Genomic DNA, 19,635 nt, shown 5'->3' with positions numbered 1-19,635 from the left:
GCCTTGGTTCTATGTTCAGTTCTGCACGTACACAGGCCTTGAAAGTACATGCACGCTCTTATACAACACATGAATGTGTACACACACCCTTAGTAAGAATAGGAGGGTTGTCTGAGGACAGTTTTCTGATAGATATACTTTCACAATAGACACGAATAGATATACACACAACACACACTGGTTTTCTCTGAGTGCTGGGCTGAGTGGAAACATCTGGAGGCCTTATAAGGAGAACTTGTGGAGTGAGGGGAACTTCCTGAGTTCTGAGAACTGACTGATACTTATCATGTGACTTGACGTCATCATTGTAATAAAAGCTTTGTGAGATGCTTGCTCGGGGGAGATCGGCTCTAAAAGGCTTGTGATGCTCATCTTCCCCATATGTACATATGTATAATAAAAATCACTATTCTGACATCTACTGAGACCATGCAGTCGTTTGTCTCTTCCTCAAATTCGAACCTTAACAACCTGGAGAGTAAGAACAGCCGGCTGGTGTGGCAGGGTGTCCAGCAGCTGACAAACTACAAGTCCAAATCAGGTATGGCTGAAGGTGATCCAGCACTGGCGGAGGAGCTGAACATCTTCTTCACACGCTTTGAGGTCACTGCACCCTATGCCTCAGAGGAACAGCTACACCATACAGCCCACAGCAGCAGTACCATCATCACTCTGGAGGAGCATGAAGTGAGGCGCACCCTGCGGGCTGTTAACCCGAGGAAGGCAGCCGGCCCAGATGGTGTACCAGGACATGTGCTGAGAGACTGCGCAGACCAGCTTGCCTATATTTTCACCAGGATTTTTAACCAATCCCTTGAACAGTCAAGCGTCCCACCCTGCCTCAAGACCTCCACCATAATACCCTTGCCCAAGAAACCTCACATCTCTAGCCTAAATGACTATAGACCAGTGGCACTAACCCCGGTGGTGATGAAGTGCTTTGAGAAACTTGTGCATTACCACATCACAGCAGCGCTACCCAGCAGCCTTGACCCACACCAGTTTGCCTATAGAGCAAACCGATCGACAGAGGACGCCATAGCAACAGCACTCAATGTAGCACTAACACATCTGGAGAGGCAAGGAAGCTATGTGCGTATGCTCTTTGTGGATTATAGCTCGGCATTTAACACCATTCTTCCATACAAACTGGATGCCAAGCTAAAAGACCTAGGGCTTCCTCACAGCACCTGTAAGTGGATCAACAGTTTCCTCACCGACCGCAGACAGAGAGTGAGAGTGGGATGTTACACATCTCCAGCCCTAAATCTAAGCACTGGGTCGCCACAGGGCTGCGTGCTTAGTCCACTGCTCTACTCGCTTTATACACACGACTGCGCCCCCGCCCACCAGAGCAACACCATAGTAAAGTTCGCAGATGACACTACTGTGGTGGGGCTCATATCTGGGGGAGATGAGTCTGCCTACAGAGATGAGGTGGAGCGGCTGTCTTCATGGTGCAAGGATAACAACCTTCTCCTAAACACGAAAAAGACCAAAGAACTCATAATTGACTACAGAAGACACAAGACAGAAATCCAACCACTAATCATCAGCGACAACTATGTGGAGAGGGTGGCAGACTTCCGCTTCCTGGGAGTCAGCATAGAGGGAAACCTATCCTGGAGTGTGAATACCTCTGAGCTACTGAAAAAGACACAACAGAGACTGTACTTTCTGAGAGTGCTTAGGAAGAACAACATCACACAGAGACTGCTGGTGTCTTTTTACAGAGCCTCCATCGAAAGCATACTAACGTACTGCATAGGCATATGGTACGCTAGCTGCACAGTGGCTCAGAGGAAAGCACTCCAGGGAGTAATCAATGCTGCCCAAAGGACAATCGGCTGCCCTCTCCTCAAACTGAAAGACCTACACAGTTCCCGCTGCCTCAAAAGAGCCCATAACATCATAAAGGACACCTCACACCCTGGTCACTCCATGTTCGAACTGCTGCCTTCAGGTAAACGGTACAGAACAACATACACAAGGACTAACAGACTCAAACACAGTTTCTACCCAATTGCAATATCATGTCTTAATGCTACTAAAAGTAGATGACTCTCATTGCCCCTGTTGTCATTTGTGCCCCTGATGTTGGAATGCTTTTAGACATGTTTTGTTGGATGCGCTAACAAATTGACTGAGTGATTGATTGTTTGAGTGATATATCAACTAGGTCGTATGTTGAGTGTCTGTATGGGGCCTTAGGCCTGGATTGCGTGGGTGTATTTACCGTATGAGAATACTGTATTTTATATGTATTTCTATCTTTTATATCCTATCTATTATAGTTTTTAAGTATTTATCTTTCGTGATGTTGCACTGACCGGAGACATCTTTCAATTTCATTGTACTTGTGACAATGACAATAAAGAATATTCATATTCATATTCAACATACTATTAGGCTAGCGACTAGAATACAGTAAAAATACCAAGAATACCTGTTCAATCAAAATTAACTTCACTTTGATGTGCTGAAAAACTGCAGTGATTTCCCTGTCTCCCGTATTAGGCTTTGGGATGGTAACCCTTTAATGTTTAAAGAATCTGCTTCCTCTACAGACGACATGTCAGTGGGATTGAAGAGGTCCTCAAAGAATTCCTTGTAACGCTTGACTATATCCTCAGTTGAAATCAGCAGCATTCCTCCTGCACTATATATGTTGTACGTGGCCTGCAGGTACCCCTCAGCTGCCTCCCACAGTCTATCGAGTGGCACTCAGCTGTTTCACGGGCAGCATTAGGGGAGGAGTCAGAGAGAAACTCAGAGTTTGTTGAAGAAAACCTGCCAGTGAGCAGGTTTAGTTCACAGTCTGTTACCATGGTAACTGACTCAGAGTGGAAGTTCACTTGCGTTTTTGAACAGAAAACCAGATTTGTGAGGTGCTTCCTGGATTAGGGCCATTGTCTGTTGCTATCATTTTCAATCTCTTTGTTAATTTTCAAGTCTTTTTTTAACGATAGTCTTAGCCTGATTGCTTTAACCTGGGTTCCACCAAGAAGGCGCCTAAAACCACAGTGGGCACCACCCTGTATAACCTGCTTATCGACATAGTTTGAGATGCCAAACATAGCAGTGGCATTTGGCAGCTAACAAGGATGATATTTGCCCTAATTTTGAAGAGCATGTTCTGAGTCCCTATACCTTTTTGAAAATGCACTGAACACTCAACCTGAGGCTTTTACCATGACGTGAGTTCAACATAGCCAGTGTGTCATTCTGTTATCTAGTTTCACTTAACCTAATACTGGCAATCAGGATAAGCACCCAAATGAAAGGGCATCTTCCCAATTATTGATAAGGGTGTTGGCAACAGAGTGGCTGACTTTTTTTAGCTGAGAAGCATTATGATTCCATACACATTTTACCTAGGTAAGGGAACAAACAAGGCTATAAGCACCTTAGTAATTGGGCAGCATTCAATATCCTGCAGCAGCATGGGGGTACTGTGACAAAATACTAATAAGCTTTTGGAGGTGGGAGACGAAGACGAAGCCTGTTTGAGTTTCTAGTTACTAACTTGGCATGTGTTGGCCTCCTGGGAGGCAGTATTTGAAGAAAACAAATGCCTAATTTGTTTTTCTTCATCGTTTTTTTTTTTAGAGTGTTTTCTTCAGCTGTGGTATTTCAGGTATGTGGTTGTTTTAAAAGTAAATGGCCAGCATATTTTATTTTTACTGCATATAACTTCAGCACACGGAAATGAGTTGTCATTGCGGTGCAAGAAGTTTAGTAATCCTAGGAGTATAAGTAAAGAGGCTTACTATTAGTTTCATACGTTCCTGGACACTTTTTACCTCTGATTTAAAATCCACTCTGGTAGTGTGCAAACAGCTAAGATATGATTGATGTGATTGCAGACTTTCAGCTTTAATTCAGTGGGTTTAACAAAACTTTTCAATTACAGTCATTTCAATACACTGTACCCCATTTTCAGAGGCTCAAACTGTATGTATAAACAATTTTATATACATGGATTATTTTTAATAGCAGCGTGAAAATTATTTGAAGATAAAAAAACATGGAATACTTAAATTCTGTGTTTACTCCCTTCAGTTGCTGCGTGTTTGTGGTTCTCTCTGCCTTCAGTTTGTTCTTCAATTGAGAAGGTAAAATTAATGTTTTGGAATTGGATCAAGTTTTGTTCAGATACCTGTTTCCATTTCATCACGGACGTGGGTAGTCTGGCATTTGGTGGATAATCTTGACCACGGAAAGTGAAAGGACTATTACTGGACACTACAGTGACTCATTATTGCTTCTATTATATTGGCAATTACTTTCATTTTTTTAAATAAGGCCGAGGCACTGCCTAAAACAAGGGGAGCTCATACAACACAGGAGAATGGATTTATAAGGGACTATTTGCAGTGAGGGCATATGTGAGAATAAATCCAAATACACAGCAGTGTGTGCTGGTTGTAATGAAAGAGCATCAGTGAATCAGTGCAACAGACTGTCTCACTGATGCTCACTTCTGGACAACAGTAAAGTTCACTAGCACAGATTAATCAGATAATATCTATCAGGAAATGATACACACACTGCACACAATGCTCATTAGTAAAACTAATTTATTTTTGGTTTGGATTATTTATTTTTACAATGTATGTACACAATACCGAGAAATATGACCACACTATTTTCTTTTGACTCGAGCCAAAGCATTAGTAAGCTTATATTACACCAGTTAATTTAAAACACTCTAAATGAGCTCTGCTTTAAGAACAAATAACCTCTCCTACTACATATATTGGTTTCCTGTATTTTTCTCCACTGCTGTATAATATTTTAGAAACCTGGGGAGCTGAGTGTCAGTGCAGATCTGCTGAGCTGGGTTTCATAAGCTCAACAAAATGCAGAGTTTCGGTGCAACAAACAGCTCTTTACAATCAGGCAGCCTGCAAAAAGTTGCTGAAAGGTGCAATAGACGATGGCTACAGTAGTGTCCATATGTGTACACAGGACCACATCTGTGGTGATTACAAGCACAACCTATACTGACTGTGGAAACTGCGCACACCATTTTTCTTTTCTTTTTTGATGGCGTGTGGTGCAGTCATAGTTAAGTAAGGCTTCTAATCTCCAGCAGCTTCTGTGGAGCTGTTCATTGACCATCAGCTGATTGGAATTGTTCTAGTAGGTGTTTGAGTAGGAGAAATATATGAGCTCTGTGTCTGATGAATTCAGCTGAGCTGATTATATGTCACTGTTCTTACCTCAATCTGAAGCAAGGCCTCCTCTCTCTGACGGAGCACCTCCACGTCCTCCTCACTGATCTCAGACAGGAAAGCCTGACTTCCTCCCTCTGAGCCTGCTCCAAACAGTGGACCCTCCTCTATCTGCTCACTGGATGGAGTCTGAGGACTCTGTGAGAGCAAAGACATTTTCTTTTATTAGATTTAAAAGGTATAGCAGTAACAGCAAAAATTCAGACAGTGAGCAGTTACTTTGTCTGTTGCCTGGGAATACAAGTGCTCGGGTTGTTGATTAAGTAGCAGAAACTTATTATCACAGCAACTACCAGTTACTGCTGTCTTTTATCTCTCATCTTAAAATTCATGGACAATCCAACTCTGAGCTTGATGGGTTTTTTTAGTGATATGTGTCCGAATAAAATATAACAACAGCAGTGAAAATATATTTTTGACTAAGCATTTTACACATTTCAAATGTGTAATTAGCACCATTAACAATTTTTTTGCATTTCTATTATTATAATGTAATTTCAATTTATCTTGTCTTGGCTTCATTCACTTTTCGCTAAATGATCTTATTGCTTCAAAATTATTATTTCATTTGATATTTTGTAAGCAAAAATTAATTATATTTAGCTAAACATTATTACCCACTATCGGCCCCAACCACTTTCAGCAGAAAGCTGCTCTTCTTGAACCTGGTTCGGCTGGAGGTTTCTTCCTGTTAAAAGGGAGATTTTCTTCCCACTTTCAGCAAGTGCTTGCTCATAGAGGGAAAGGAGATTGCTATGGTTTTCTCTCTATTATGGCAGTACAGTATAACAATATAAAACACATTAAAGTGATTGTTATTGTGATTTAGTGCTATATAAATATAAATGCACTGACAAATAAAATTGATTAATTAATGTTACGTTTATGTACCTATTTATTATATAACCTACTTTAAGCTAACCATTAAATCAATTTCTTTTAGCAAACCTCCAGCTGTACATTTGGCTCCCTAGTTTTCCTGTTCTTAAATCAGCAGCTACAAGTGCATCAGTGCAGATTTTTTCTGTATTTTGCTCTTTGTGTACATCACAGAAACTGTATAAGCAGTTTTTTGTGTCAAAGGTTTATTTAATTCAATTTTATTTTATTTATATAACGCCAAATCACAACATCAGTCGCTTCAGGGCGCTTTATATTGTAAGGCAGACCCTACACTAATACATACAGAGAAAATCCCAACTTTGGCGACAGTGGGAAGGAAAAACTCCCTTTTAACAGGAAGAAACCTCCCACAGAACCAGGCTCAGGGAGGGGCGGGGCCATCTGCTGCGACTGGTTGGGGTGAGAGAAGGGAGACAGGATAAAGACATGCTGTGGAAGAGAGACAGAGATTAATAACAATGCAGAGAGGTCTATTGACTAAGGACTTTAATACTACTACAAATACTACAAATACAAATACTATGACATATATATATATGTATATGAATCACAAAAGTCTCCAATCTTCTACTATAACTTCTGTTATAGTTGATAGTTGTCAGACTTGATCAGAGTAACAGTTGTAGCCATTTTAATGTTTTTTTTCCCGATTGACCTTCTGGTTAAAAACATGAATTTGCTTTGGTACAAATTTGTTAACATTTCTGTTACGAGCATGTGGTGTAGCCATTATCAGTATATACTTTGTGTTAGTGGAGATCGTGAATGTTGAGGCTACATGTGGTACATGCACACATTTTGTTTCATGTGCAAGCAAAAGCATAAGGGAAGAGGAGAGACACGGAGCGAGGTCTGCTTACTCTTTTGCATTGCTAATGTGTTTCACCTTTGTGTGGTTGAGTGCACAGCTAATTCATGGTAGAGGGACCAGTGTGGGTCAGAGCACAGGAACTAACTCAGGCTTAGTCACAGCACTCTGTCTACTGGCCATGTTGTGACTCACCATTCCTTAGCACACTCTGGGTGTTCACTCCTCCACATACATACATACATAACACCCCAGAATATATTAGTACATTACATGGATGGAAAGGGACTCTCAAGACAATCATTCTGACACATTATTGCACAAGTTCACACACTGGTAGAAACGTTCACACAGCTCCCTGCTGTTGATTCCGGTCATCTATGATGATGTTCATTTGAAGATGTGTGTGGGAAACAGTCTGCATTGGTTTGAAAAGTGATTTTCTGCATGTATAAGGATGACGTTCCAAACGTCAGGGTACCTCTCATCACTTCCTGTCTACTAACGTCTTCTACTTCATGTACAGCAGAGAAGTCAGAATATTGTTGTTGTGGTTACATAAAATGATATTTGACCAGTTGATTCTTCCATAATATATGGACTGATTAGAGAGCTTCCTGCTATGCATTGAATGTAGTTTAAGTTGTGTAATGTATTATACAGTTTGCTGCCTCCATAGCCCTTTATCTCTAAAGCTTGCAGAATAATAGACCTTAGTTATAGGCCTTCAGGGAGGCATAAAACATTAATACACATGAGTCATCTCTCTGTTTGGGCAAAAAAATAAGATGGCTTTTTAGAGGGTGTGTGTAGTAACAATGGTTCTTTGCAGAATACTGTTCAACCAGTTCAAACTGCAAGTCATTCTCCTTTCAGCTTAACAGAAAAGCATGTTTGAGACCTTCAAACACCCTGGTGGATATTGAGTGAGAAAGAGAGCTGCTTCCTCTTAACTATACGTGATACACCTACATGTCATTGTAGTTTCTCCCCAATTACCCAAACAATTTACAGCAGTAGAAACATATTCACAACAAAATATTTTTTTTAACTTACTTTACAAGATAATGTTCACACTAATATTACAAAATTGTACAAGTTTGTAAAATTTGAAGCTTGTACTTTTATAAAATGGAATTACAAGAAGCTAAATGCTAATGCTAGGCTATATCAGAAATGAATGTCCCAAGAACTAAGCTCCCAAAACGTTGATTCTGTTCATCTAGATGTACCGTTTTCAGTAGGAGAAATGTTTAGTTACTCATTCAAGTGTCTTACCTGGATGATTGAGCATGCAATCAATTGTACACTATACTTTATCCACTTAGTGTAAAAGATTATTTTTGCAGCTGTCTTTTTCATTCTATATTATGAGGGGTGAGGTACACCCTGAATAGGTCGCCAGCCTATCTCAGGGTCAACACTAGAATACCAGTAAAACCTAAAAAGAAACTCAAATATGTCTAGAACCCAAACAATAACATCAGCCAGCTAACTTAGCAAAGTACACAAAAAATATAGAAATTTTATTCTCTCTAAAAACTGTTGGATATATTGTCCAGAGAAAGAATGGATCTGATTTGATGATATTTTTAGATCAAAGATAGATTTCAAAAAGAAACGTTGCTTTCCTTATTTTGAATGTTGATCCAACCATCTCCCTTGCAGTATTGAGGGTTGTACAATGAAGAAAGATTAATGGGTTAAGTGTGCTACGTCAAGTACAAAGTCAGAGTGTTTTGGGCCACAAACATTTCTCTCTTATTACCTCGCTAAATCACCATGGTAACGTATGCTGAAAACTTGACTTTTGGTTTGAAATTGGCTAAAAGATTTTCGACTGATTCTTTATTTACATGTTTTAGGTGCAGTAGAGATTTTCTCTTGTATTAATGTGTTGTTACCTTACTAATGTCACGTCCAGCTGTAAAGTGACAGCAGTGCAAACCGCATCACATTGTCACTTGAATCCACATGAACTCCACTGATGATGCAGAAAAGGTAAAAATGTTTTTAAACTTGGTTCAAAGTCTGTTTTATACTGCTGCAGTTGACAGAATACAGAACACATACCAAGAATACCTCTTCAACCAATAAAATGAATTTCACTTTGATCGGTGACAAAATAAACTGATTTCCACATCTCCTTTATCAGCGTATGGCATGGTATGCATTACTGTTTAAATGCATCCAGTTTAAGGTGTCACAGCTCTAATGTGTGGCTGTCACCTTAGAAATAACTCAGTGTTTAAATAATTAACTGGAATTTAAATATTTATTTTCTGTTCTTCGCACTAAATCCCCAAATTAATGATTTTCTGCAGCATTAAATACTTGTGTGTTTTTTTTTCAGCAATGTTGAATTTTATTTTCTTTGCTTTTCCAAGTCATGGTCACAGAGGGGCTGGAAACAAGTCCAGCTGCTGGGCCGAGAAGTAGTGTACACCCTGGTAAGTCCTTTAAGCCTGTGATGCCAGTGTGTTACATTTACTGTTATTTTTCTAATGTTCTTCATAGCTTTTTATCACTGTTGTGCATTATGTCAGGAGTACTTATAGGCATCTTTGTATGCAGAAGAAGAGTCATATGGCACGTGATCCGCACCTTTGGGTGTGAACAGAGTCTGAAGCACAAAGCCTGACTTAACCATGAAAATTGATCAACGCTGTCATGATACCTGTTACCTCTGACTGGGGTTTTAGGTTTTGTCAATCCAGTTAATGCAAATAAAGCTTGGCTGTGTTGAGCTTCCAATGTAGTATTCCCCTCATGTCAGTTAACAAGCTGAGAGCTAATAACACACATAACGCACAATAAACTACCATAAGAAACGAGAGGACATCTGACAAATATTTTATTAATAACTTCTCACATGACAAGTAGGTTTTTAACCTGAATAAACAGGTTTCGGCATTAGTACATAATGTTTAACATGTTAGTAGTTTTACTTGTATGAATATTTTAATGGGCTGTTTTGATTCACCAGCCTTCACATGTGAGAAAACATTAGGAAAGATTTCTAAAACTGGCATAACTGGAAGGGGGGGGACGATCACATATTTGAAGGTTAAAACTGGTACAAATCACAGTTGAGCTCTTCGCCTTGCCCTCGTTTGTGAAACGAAGTCTGAAGGGCGAACAAAGAGTTTCTGTCTGGGGAGGTTTCTTAGATAAATCTGAGCATCCAGCATCTAAAATGATTATAACAGGTCCCCTTTAAAACACCACCGTTTGGGTTGAATATTTATATTTTATGCTTGGTAATAGTGTTTCTACAGCAAGTGCTGAACCAAACCTTAAGCACATGCGTAAATTCACCTTGATAAATTTGCTGTTTTATTACTTGTGCACATCTCATGTACAAAGAATATTCAATACATTTAACTTCATATGGTCTGGTTTCAGTAATCAGGGATAAGGAACTGTGCACGGGAAGGCTATGAGGAGTTACTTTAATATCTTCAACACAAGCTCCCATCTCTTGGCTCTCGCTGGGCCACATGGTGAAAATAAACTGTCACCGGTGACAAAATTAGAATCAGATGAAAGAAATTTCACAGCACACAAGAGCGGGATGTGATGAATGGAGTCCACTGTATTATAACAGAGTGGAAGAGACCAGACTGAGCTTCAAAGGAGCCCTTGTGAGAATGCAGCTGAGCAGAGAAATGGCATCTCATCATCCTACTTTGTTACGAATGACAGTGAAACAAAAGGAGGATTTTGCTCTCCATATCAGCTCACCTTCTTCTTGTCTTTCTGTGCTGGGGGGAGCAGGGCCCTTGAGCGTTCCGCAATTTTCTGAAAGAGGAGCATATGAGGAGACAGGGTCAAGGACTCTCACAACAAGTAGCACAAATGTGACTTTGCATCTGTGGAACAGCATCTCTTTAGTTCTCTTTTCAGTAAAACTAAATGACCATAGCATCAATTTCAGGTGTCAAAGGAGTGCATTCATCATGCAAATACCTTCTGGAGATCCCCATATCGCTGCACAGACTCAGAGAGCTCAGTCTTTAGTCTGGTCAGTCGCAGACGGTCTTGCTGTGCAACAAAACAGAATTAGATTCAATTAGCTCAAATGTTGTTTAATCTACTGTTTATTCTTCAAACTAATATTCAGTGAGGGAGGAAAGGGAGCATAAAATACCCGTGAAGAGCCACTGATTATATCAGAGAGCTGTTTGATGAGTTGGCTTGTGCTGGTGATGACTTTGTTGGTTTGCTGCTGAGTGGAGTGCCTGGGAAAAAAAACATGGTGTGAAAGCAAAAAGAGAGTACATTTACTAAAGACTGAGAAGATATTAGATATGCCAATACTGTATTACTATAATAATATATAACCAGAAAATGTGTGTGTGTGTCTATAAATCTATATTTGATTTTGAAAGTGCTACTACACCAATTTGATGGTTGTTAAGAAGGATTTTATTTTAAATACCTTTGCCAAATACGAATCACAACACACGTTTATCAGATAAGATTATGGTTCACCATATTTAGTCTCTTATAAATCAAACAGTAAATACTGAATAATATATCTTATTGCAGATACATCCTCGTCTTGGAGTAGCCCAAGCTATGGATGGATGGATGCTCCTGCTGCCAGCTTTGAAAATTGTGACTTTAAATACCTAAACAAAGTATTTAAAGGAAGATATTCTTGAGGCAGAAGAAAACTTGTTTTCCCCAAAAAATAAATTACAACATTATATAAAAAATAAAAGCTAACCCTTTTGACTAACTCTTCTGGGACTTTGAGCAACCTTACCCTCAGGTATGTGTGGGTTGAGATTACATTTGACCAGTGGGGAGACTGACTATTACCAGCACTATGATAGAGGTGAAGAGTGTAAAAGCCAAATCCTCTCTGTTCTTTCATGTTTTTTCCTTTCAAGCCCCGCTGGGGTGTAAGGTTGAAAGTGCAGCCATATTCATAACTCTGCAGCACAGCCACTGGAAGGCCAGGTTAAGACAGTTATTAAATATCTAAGCTGTCAGGTCATCCTGGGCTTACACACACCCTGAACTCCCATCCTCCAAACCTGACACTATAACAGGCTGCCCCACAGAGATAGGGAGCTCCACAAACACACCTCTGTTGCAGCTACTCAAATATTGATCTACATAAAGCTGGTGGAAGGACGGGTGGACAAGCAGGTTCCAGTGGACTAGCCCGGAAGGAGCATGTCACTGTCTGTTGTGAGAAAAACCAAAGTGTCGCGGGGGGACGCCTGAAAAACACAAGCTATTATCTGTGTGGAACAGGGTTAAAGACGGTTATAAAGCCATGGAAGTTAGAAGAGGTTGAAGTTAATTTTGCTGCTTAAAATAAAAGTTTTACTGTAAAGAAATAATTAAATTGGACTGCAGCCAACTTCCCCTGACCAAAGTCGTAATACAGAAGAATTGTTTCTGTGCAGAAGTTTCATATTTATTTTTTAATCAAGATTTAAGACTTTAACCTCTTAACACCTGTCCAATCACCAGTTAACCACTTAAGGGCAAGGTGCATTTTAGTCACATGGTAAAAAAGCACAGTTTAAAGGAATTTTACATCCAGTAAAACTGGCCTTCTCTTTTCTCCTTACTTCCATGTATGCCAGACGACGAGTTTAATACTAATACAAATACTACAAATACAAATACTACGACATATACATGTATATGAATCACAAAAGTCTCCAATCTATAACTTCTGTTATAGTTGATAGTTGTCAGACTTGATCAGAGTAACAGTTGTAGCCATTTTAATGTTTTTTCAGATTGACCTTCGGGTTAAAACCATGAATTTGTTTTAACCCAGCCAGAATGCTGGCTCCCGCTGATTGGGATTACAATTGATCAATCAAGGAATCAATTACAAATACTTCTGATTTCTCCTGATGTGTTTAAAGTATACCATAGTCAATAAGAACACCATTGGTAACACACATACGTTGTAATGAAATCTTGCAACTGCCTCAAGGTCCCCCTACTCAAGATGGCACATGTACAGGCTCATTTTAAGTTTGCCAGTGAACATCTAAACAATTCATAGAATGCCTGGGAGAAAGTGCGTTCGTCAGATGAAACCAAAATCAACTCTTTGGTATCAACTGATCAAGTGTCAAATCAGTCACCTCAAGGCTCATTATATTGTAAGCTACAATAATCCAGTAAAAAACCCAACAGTCAGACAACGACCTGTGAGCAAGAACTTGGTAAATTGGGAATGAAAAACTAATTTTAACAGGAAGAAACCTTCAGCAGAACCAGACTCCGAGTCTGACCAGTTGGGGGTGAGGGGAGAAAGATGGGACAAAAATCAATTCACAACTTTTATGTAATGTGTTTCTTTCAGATTTTTGGTTGATATTCTTTCTCCCTCCATTTAAATGAAACGACCATAAAAAAATTACAGACTGTTCAGTTTTAAGTAACCAAACATACAAATTCACCATGGAATCAAATGATTTCCCCTCCTGTATAAAATCACAGATTTCTAAGTTTTGGTATTGATTTTTCTATATGATCAGCCATAACAGTAGGCTGCATGATTAGAATGCTTACACACACCGGACTCAGACAGAGTGCACATACACACACACACTCACAGATACACGCACATATAAAAAAAAGATTAAGAAATGCTAAACTTCACCCTGATGCATCATCATTTAGCCATAAGGATGCAAAAGACATGAAGGATTAGTTTAAAATCACATCCAGCTAATGCTCTGTCATGTTAGCCACTAAGGTGACACAGCAGAGTTGTATGGCTGGTAAATAAGGGATCTTAAGGAATGAGAAAAAATCTTTGCAGTTGTGTACTTTGCACTGTACATTCCCCATTGATTTTATACTGCACTTACATACAATACGAAACACATTTAAAAATGAGCAGCAACAGCAACATGACATGGAACCCGTATTCTTTCTTTAATTCTATTCTTAATTTCCTCTGCTAGAAATGTATAGTCCAAATCCAGTCATAAGAATTTGATCAGTTTTCAACTGCTAAACAGTACTGTTCATGAAACTGGACATTACCCACTCTCACGCTAACCCCACTCACCATAGATATCAGTATATTGCCATTAAGAATCATGCCCTCAGTTGTTTCCTTTGCACATTGTACTAATATGCAAATGATGCTCAGTGCTTAGCTTAGAAGTGCTTAGCTTCAATTGGAAAAAATATGTCCTTGAACATAAAGACATTCTCTAGATTTCAAATCATCTCCAAATCAAACCAGTGGATAATAATGTGCTCACTTTCTGGGTACATCTTGTACGAATTTGAGATGTCCTCCATCTTGAATGTAATGATGGCGTTTGGAAAAGTGCCTTCTGAGCCACATGATATTTATTAATTTCAGTATTGAATGCAGGTGCAAATTACCACCAAGACAGTGGGTGGCAATGCCATAGCTTTCCTAATCGGCTTTTAGAGTACATACACATCCCACTTCCAATCAGGTAATGGTAAAGTCTGGTTCTAATCGCTGCAAATAGTATTATAATCAGTAAAATACAAAATATTACAATCAATTTAATCAATTTAACGTCAGAAGGCACAACTAATATATACACATGGTGTATATATTAGAGAGCTCTTTGTGCCAATAAGAAAAAATATAAATAAATGAAAATCTCTGACAGAAGTAACAAATCTATCGCACAAGGTGTCAGAGTGTCAAGACAATCTCACTAGCAGAAAATATGTCACACAAAGTAAAAAGTAATTTTGTGTGTGTATCGCACTTGCTGAAGACTTTTATGTGGTGAAAGACAGTGGTCTATGTCTTCCTATATCCTTGTGTTTATACATCTCATCACATTAGAACATATACAGAAAAAAGACAAAAAAGTTGTTTTTTTTAAGGTTAAATTGGGCAAGATGCTAAATTAGCATATTTAGCATGAGGCTAAACCAAATCTATAGCATAGATAGGTCAATGCTCACCTTTTTATAAGTTACAATGTGTGAAATTTCACCACTACAGTAGATTGCAGATTCCAACCAAATTACTTCTATTTTCTGACTCCTCCCAATTCAAGTAAATAATCCCAGCGACAGTGGCTGCCTTAAGACAATCATGGTTTAGTCAGGCAGGAATGATCAGAAACATTGAATTTAGACTGCACCCCACAACAGCAGTAGCTGACATGTTTCTACTACTACTGAAATAGATCCAGATCTTCCCCAGAGTTTTTACCATCTGTAGAAGGCCACTTTTTACCTCAGTTCTCAATGACAGGTGAGAAATGTCCATGTCTATTTACTCTGGAAGAGTAAAACTTTGAGAAAGGAGTCTGATATAGTTTGATAAATCAATAAAGATCTACAAGTCCTGAAATTCCCATGCTTCTAAATATTCCGCAGTCGACTGTTACCATATTTTTCAGACCATAAGGCGCACTGTCGATAAACGGGTCTGTTGTCATACATAAGGCGCACCAGATTATAAGCTCATTAAGCAAAACAAAGTCAGATAAGTCAAACTTTACTCAACTCATTTACTTGCTTCCTCTTCCATACCACTGATTCATTAATGCTGAATTCTCTCCAGCGGCTCTACCCCCATGTTGTTGCAGTATATTAATGACTAATGATTAATGATTAATAACTAACCTCGTATTGTGGATGAATTATCTCAGTTGTTCTCCTGACTGAAGTCTGGTCCGTTTACAGCATCCTCCATGCGATTGCATTTGTCCCTAGCCATCAGGAACCTTCGCGTAAACTTTTATCAAGTGGAAAAAAGTTAGCGTTCATCCTCCAGCTTCACTGTGTTTATGTTATTCTAACATAGCTGTGTCGCTAGTGATCAGGTAGCACATCATTATAAACCAGCTAGCCCAACTTCAGTAACCCTACAAACATCACTGCTGTTTAGTTTTCTGTCTTCATTTATGTTGGAAGTGATAGCAGAGCTGTACGTTATGATTTTTTCAGAAATCTCTCAGTCAGAACATGCTATATCATGTTTAGATGGAAACTAGCGAGCTAACTTCCTGCTAACTTCTAACTCTGTTAAATTTAATAAATTCTGTTTCCATGGATGCCTGGATGTTAAACTTAATTGTTACACCTGGTAAAGCAGCAACGCTGATCATTTTATTAAAGATGAAAGAATTTAGACAGTTTTTATCTCTCAGTGATGGCGCAGTGTTCGTTTGACTTTGGAACCTGAAGTGGACGGAGTTTTGGACCCAGATTACTCTGCAAGGCTGCTGACTACGGCAGCCGTAATGCTCCGGCAATCCATCAAGCAGTGCGGCTTCGTAGCTTACCAAAGTCAGACTGAAACATTTTTTGACAGATTTTGGGGCACCGTGTACCACATAAAATCGGTCCACGGTCAGTAAGCACAACCAGAATTCATACATAAGGCGCACTGTCAAGTTTTTGAGAAAATTAGATTTTAAATGCGCCTTATAGTGCGAAAAATATGGTATATTATAAAACATGGAAGTCATTGGGAACAACAGCCACTCAGACACAAAGTGGTAGGCGTGTAAAATCATGGAGCAGAGTCAGCTCATGGAGCAGAGTCAGCAGACAATTTCTCGCTCCCAACTTTGTGCACTGGTGCACAAAGCATGGTCCATAAAAATCTGGATGAGTAGTGTGGGAAAACTTGTCTGGCCTGCTCAGAGTCCTGACATCAGCCTGAAAGGACACCTTTTGGATGAACTGGAGCAGAGATTGTGAACCAAGCCGTCTCATCCAACATCAGTGTCTGATGTCACAAATACGCTGCGAGAAGAATGGTCAAAGATTCCCCAAAACATACTACTAAACCTTGTGGAAATCCTTCCCAAAACAGTTGAAGCTATTATAGCTGCAAATAGTGCTGACATCATATTAAACACTGTGGATTAAGAATGAGATACCACTTGAGTTCATATACGTGATGGCACATGAGCAAGTACTTTTGGCAATATCTAAGGCTACGTTCACACTGCAGGCGAAAGCGCATCAAATCCGATTTTTTTGACCCTATGCGACCCATATCCGATCATGGTCTGACAGTGTGAACGGCACAAATCGGATATTTTCAAATCCGATCTGGGTCACTTTCGTATGTGGTACTGAATCCGATACATATCCGATGTTTTAGAAAGCGACTGCTGTGTGAACGGTCAGGTCGCATTAAATCCGTCTTTTACGTCACTGACACGAGACAGACGCCAATTATCAGCGCCGGAGAAGACAAACCAAAAAAGCATGGCGGCGGAAACTGGAGACGGAGCGGGTCAGTGGACCGAAACTGAGGTTGCGGAATTGATTAGCATATGGGGAGACAATTCTATCCAAGCTAAACTTGAAGGGTCGTATCGCAACCGGGCTGTGTTCGAGTGCATTGCCAAAGAAATGATTGGACGAGGGCACAGGCGAACGTGGCTACAGTGTCAGAGGAAAGTCAAGAGCCTCAGAGCCAAGTTTAAAGAAGCTAAAGATATAAACAAACGAAGCGGACGTGGTCGAGTCACCTGCCCGTTTTATGATGAGCTTGACCGTATTTTGGGGGACAAACCCAGCTGTCAGCCAATAGAGCTGATCGATAGCTCCATTGAAACAGCTGAAGAGGAGCCTGAAAGTCCAGGGGCTAGCGCCAGTCCAGCTCCCAGCCTCAACAGTGAAAAAGGTAGGCTAACTTGTTGTAGTCATGTGTGGAGAATAAAACTAAGTACAAGTAACGTTACATTAAACGTACTGTATAACACATGTCTAAACATAACAGAACTGAATAAATTACTGAACAAAAATTGAAAACATTCTATATGACAGCAATAGCGTAATTCTAAATGAAGGCTGAACTACATCAGCTGTAACCATGTATATAACTTTTTAATAGGTTGTATGGTTGTATTTTCGAAAGGCGCCTGTACACTGGGTGAGGATACTCCTGTGTCACTGACATTTGATTCTGCATCAGAGGAAAGTTCTTCATCTGCAGTGAGTGCAGATAATTCCATAAAGAAGAATGCACAAACCAGAAGTAAGTAACCCATATATCAAATAGAACATTGTTGTTGCAAACTTTTCATCATCACATTGAATAAAAACGTTTTTTCTAAGTAAGGTGTCATGTCGAGACCTCACAAGGCAAAATAATGAGTTAAATTTTACTCTAGATGTCTAAGCATGGATAAAGCACACATATCTTTTAATTAATACTACTCATTTTGTCAATGAGAGGGAAGGGTGAGATTGTAATGTAAGACATGCTGTAGATTGTACAATGTTTTTTAAATAAAAACCACGAGTTGACTCAAATGATCAAATACCCCAGTCTTAATTTCTGACCTGTACTGATATGGTGATGTTCTAATTTCTCCAAGGTGTGTACCAGAACTGCATATGGAAATTCCCTCTGTCCTTCAAACATAAAAATTATCCTTTTGTTGAAATAACACAAACAACTATTCCCTTTACAGATACATCTGCCAAGAGCAGGAAGAGAAAGTCAAAGATGGAGTCAACTTTGGAAATATTTGCGGACAAGATTACAAGCGCCTTGAAGAATGATGAGTCGGAGCTTCTGTTGAAGATGCAAGCAGCTCAGCATGAGCATGATCTTAAAGTGCTGTCCATGTTGACCCAGCTCATCACACGCCAACAACCACCTTTCTACCAGCAGGCAGTACAGGCTCCACATCTTTACTGCCCAACACAGTCTTCAGTCATCCATTCCCCTCCATACCCCATGGCTTCATCTCAGTCTCCACTATTTGAGATGTCCAATCAGTCTCTGTCTTTCCAACAAGATTTAGCTCAACCTCTTCCTTTTGGTAATGCCCTTTCACCATCTCACAATCCGGGTCAGCCCTTTAGACCAGAACGACCAAACCCTCGAGACCAGGCTCAGCATGCATCCTTTAACCAGGCCTTTATGTCATCCTACCCTCCTCCAGATGAACAGGATTAAACTACTTTAAGGCATTAGTTTAAATGTTATGAAAAGCAAGTTTTGCACATGGTTCACTTAATGTATTTTAAATGGATACTCCAAAAATATTTCAGTTAATGTTATGTTAATATTGTTTTGGAGGGGCTTTACTTTCAATGCAAAGTGTTGGTTATTTATCGTTGCATCCAAAAATGCTTTGTTTGTTGTTAGAGATTTTCAGTACTGCTGAGGACAGTGGTTCTTTCAGATTTAATTTGTGCTTTTCATATGCAAACTTATATGTTTTGAGACAAACAACATTGCAATTTCAGTACTCAGAGGAAGAAGTGTACATGTTACACACGTCAAAATAAATATTTTCCATAAAAAAAAAAAAACTTTGAATGCTTTACTTTAAATTTTGTGAATGCATCACTTAAACATCAAGCTCAAATTTATTGACAATGAGATGAACCCATGGCTTTTGTGCCTTAACGTTGACTATGAAAAAATTGGGTCAGCACCTCTCTGATTCTTATTGGCTGAACATCTGGTAAGATGCCTCCTTCGGTACCTCTAGAATCACGCAGATCAGTTTTATCAGTTTCATTGTAAGCTTCACCATGTTTTTCACACACATTGTGGAGTGTGCAGCATGCAGCTATTATTGTGGGAACAGTGTGGATGTCCACATCAAGACGTTTCCCAAGGCACCTCCACCGACCCTTAAGTCGGCCAAATGCACACTCCACTGTCATCCTGGCTCTGCTGTGTCTCTGGTTGAAGTATTGTTGTTCTTCAGTTAG

General features: G+C 39.5%; 2 protein-coding genes across 12 annotated transcripts in view; one reads left to right on the top strand and one right to left on the bottom strand.

Annotated features, from left to right (window-relative positions):
- tsnare1 (T-SNARE Domain Containing 1) overlaps positions 1–19,635 on the bottom strand; it is a 292,734-nt gene that overhangs the window by 115,947 nt on the left and 157,152 nt on the right. For all 11 annotated transcript variants that reach the window (XR_014279539.1, XR_014279540.1, XM_082551056.1 and 8 more), the window contains exons 5-8: positions 11,099–11,189; positions 10,918–10,992; positions 10,693–10,749; positions 5,226–5,375 (exon numbers count right to left, since the gene is read on the bottom strand). Coding sequence is in view for 9 of the 11 variants with exons in the window: in XM_082551056.1 (XP_082407182.1) it covers positions 5,226–5,375; positions 10,693–10,749; positions 10,918–10,992; positions 11,099–11,189 (373 nt within the window). In the remaining 2 variants the exon portion in view is untranslated. The remainder of the gene's footprint in view (positions 1–5,225; positions 5,376–10,692; positions 10,750–10,917; positions 10,993–11,098; positions 11,190–19,635) is intronic.
- Positions 16,904–19,200, top strand: LOC309716914 (uncharacterized protein). The gene is made up of 3 exons (XM_082551051.1): positions 16,904–17,584; positions 17,819–17,938; positions 18,378–19,200. The coding sequence occupies exons 1-3, from the start codon at positions 17,164–17,166 to the stop codon at positions 18,866–18,868; spliced, it is 1,032 nt and encodes a 343-aa protein (XP_082407177.1). The 5' UTR covers positions 16,904–17,163; the 3' UTR covers positions 18,869–19,200.

This window comes from Aulonocara stuartgranti (genome assembly GCF_965226115.1).
Source record: "Aulonocara stuartgranti genome assembly, chromosome: 11".
In the NCBI taxonomy this organism is placed as follows: domain Eukaryota; kingdom Metazoa; phylum Chordata; class Actinopteri; order Cichliformes; family Cichlidae; genus Aulonocara; species Aulonocara stuartgranti.
The sequence above is the reverse complement of the archived record's forward strand: the minus strand, read 5'-3'. Positions and strand labels throughout refer to the sequence as shown.